The 2,703-nt window shown below is 48.3% G+C and overlaps 1 protein-coding gene across 1 annotated transcript; it reads left to right on the top strand.

Moving 5' to 3' along the window:
- The first annotated feature begins 31 nt into the window (after positions 1 to 31).
- Positions 32 to 2,283, top strand: FIGN (fidgetin). The gene has a single exon (XM_006866992.1). The coding sequence runs from the start codon at positions 32 to 34 to the stop codon at positions 2,276 to 2,278; it is 2,247 nt and encodes a 748-aa protein (XP_006867054.1). The 3' UTR covers positions 2,279 to 2,283.
- The last annotated feature ends 420 nt before the right edge of the window (positions 2,284 to 2,703 follow it).

Genomic DNA, 2,703 nt, shown 5'->3' with positions numbered 1-2,703 from the left:
CCCCCCCCCCCCCAAATCTTTAGGCTTGAAGATGCAGTGGACGCCGGAGCATGCCCAGTGGCCAGAACAGCACTTTGACATCACCTCAACCACTCGGTCTCCTGCTCACAAAGTGGAAGCCTACAGAGGTCATTTGCAGCGCACCTATCAGTACGCCTGGGCGAATGATGATATATCTGCTCTGACTGCATCCAACCTACTAAAAAAATATGCAGAAAAGTATTCTGGCATTTTGGAAGGCTCTGTCGACCGACCTGTACTCAGCAACTATTCGGATGCATCATCAGGACTAGTAAACGGTCGGAAAAATGAAAGTGAACCCTGGCAGCCTTCCTTGAATTCAGAAGCTGTTTATCCTATGAACTGTGTTCCGGATGTTATCACTGCCAGCAAAGCTGGAGTCAGTTCAGCCCTCCCTCCAGCAGATGTCTCTGCGAGTATAGGGAGCTCTCCTGGGGTGGCCAGCAACCTGACAGAACCTAGTTATTCAAGTAGCACCTGTGGAAGCCACACGGTACCTAGTCTCCATGCAGGGCTCCCATCTCAGGAATATGCCCCAGGATACAACGGATCATATTTGCATTCTACTTACAGTAGCCAGCCAGCACCTGCACTTCCTTCACCTCATCCATCTCCTTTGCATAGCTCTGGCCTCCTCCAGCCACCGCCACCGCCTCCTCCACCTCCAGCCCTGGTCCCAGGCTACAACGGGACTTCTAACCTCTCCACTTACAGCTATCCCTCTGCTAGTTATCCTCCTCAGACTGCTGTAGGATCTGGGTACAGCCCTGGTGGGGCACCCCCGCCTCCTTCAGCATATCTGCCTTCAGGAATACCTGCGCCTACCCCTCTGCCCCCCACCACTGTTCCTGGCTACACTTACCAGGGTCATGGTTTGACACCTATTGCACCGTCAGCTCTGACCAACAGTTCGGCAAGTTCTCTCAAAAGGAAAGCCTTCTATATGGCAGGGCAAGGAGATATGGACTCCAGTTATGGAAATTACAGCTATGGCCAACAGAGATCTACACAGAGTCCTATGTACAGAATGCCCGACAATAGCATTTCAAACACAAATCGGGGGAATGGCTTTGACAGAAGTGCTGAAACATCATCTTTAGCATTTAAGCCAACAAAGCAGCTAATGTCCTCAGAACAGCAAAGGAAATTCAGTAGCCAGTCCAGTCGGGCTCTGACCCCCCCTTCCTACAGCACTACTAAAAATTCATTGGGATCAAGATCCAGTGAATCATTTGGGAAATACACGTCGCCAGTAATGAGTGAGCATGGGGATGAGCACAGGCAACTCCTCACTCACCCAATGCAAGGCCCTGGACTCCGTGCAGCTACCTCATCCAACCACTCTGTGGACGAGCAACTGAAGAATACTGACACGCACCTCATTGACCTGGTAACCAATGAGATTATCACCCAAGGACCTCCAGTGGACTGGAATGACATTGCTGGTCTCGACCTGATAAAAGCTGTCATTAAAGAGGAGGTTTTATGGCCAGTGTTGAGGTCAGATGCATTTAGTGGACTGACGGCCTTACCTCGGAGCATCCTTTTCTTTGGGCCTCGGGGAACAGGCAAAACATTATTGGGCAGGTGCATAGCTAGTCAGCTGGGGGCCACATTTTTCAAAATCGCTGGTTCTGGACTAGTCGCCAAGTGGTTAGGAGAAGCAGAGAAAATCATCCATGCCTCGTTTCTTGTGGCCAGGTGTCGCCAGCCCTCAGTGATTTTTGTTAGTGACATAGACATGCTTCTCTCCTCACAAGTGAATGAGGAACACAGTCCAGTCAGTCGGATGAGAACCGAGTTTCTGATGCAGCTGGACAGTGTACTAACTTCGGCTGAGGACCAAATCGTAGTAATTTGTGCCACCAGTAAACCAGAAGAAATAGATGAATCTCTTCGGAGGTACTTCATGAAACGACTTTTAATCCCACTTCCTGACAGCACAGCCAGGCACCAGATAATAGTACAACTGCTCTCACAGCACAATTACTGTCTCAATGACAAGGAGTTTGCACTGCTCGTCCAGCGCACAGAAGGCTTCTCTGGACTAGATGTGGCTCATTTGTGTCAGGAAGCAGCGGTGGGCCCCCTCCATGCCATGCCAGCCACAGACCTTTCAGCCATTATGCCCAGTCAGTTGAGGCCAGTTACGTATCAAGACTTTGAAAATGCTTTCTGCAAGATTCAGCCTAGCATATCTCAAAAAGAGCTTGATATGTATGTTGAATGGAACAAAATGTTTGGTTGCAGTCAGTGATAAGTTCTTTAAACAAACAAACAAAAAAATGTAATGAATGTTGGCACACACACATAAAACCTGCTACATAGGGTATAGAGTCCCTTTCCAGTAGTGTTTAAATTGCAAAGGGTACTGGGGAAGACGACAATTAAGTTGCATCTTTAGAGTCAGGGTAGTATTTGGAGGAAAAGTGCATCACATGAGAGCTTCTGATTTGAAAGCCCCAGATGACAGAAAGCGTATGTTGATGCTCAATTTGGTTCAAGCTAGACAACACTCAACAAGGAGCAAGGTGCACGTGTGTTGATTTCAGAAGGACATGAACCTCGTGTGTTGATTCCATTCTGCTGTTCTCGAGATTTAGTTGCTGTCAAGTGCCTGGAGTGGTGCTTTATTTTTTGTTTGCCTCACAATTACATTGGTGGCATGTGCTAATATAAAGA

Source organism: Chrysochloris asiatica, unplaced genomic scaffold (assembly GCF_000296735.1).
Source record: "Chrysochloris asiatica unplaced genomic scaffold, ChrAsi1.0 scaffold00099, whole genome shotgun sequence".
Classification (NCBI taxonomy): domain Eukaryota; kingdom Metazoa; phylum Chordata; class Mammalia; order Afrosoricida; family Chrysochloridae; genus Chrysochloris; species Chrysochloris asiatica.
This window is presented reverse-complemented; position numbering and strand designations above follow the sequence as displayed.

What these genes read in the sequence shown, in the direction of transcription:
- FIGN (XM_006866992.1), top strand. Translation starts at nt 32, where the DNA reads ATGCAGTGGACGCCGGAGCATGCCCAGTGGCCAGAACAGCACTTTGAC.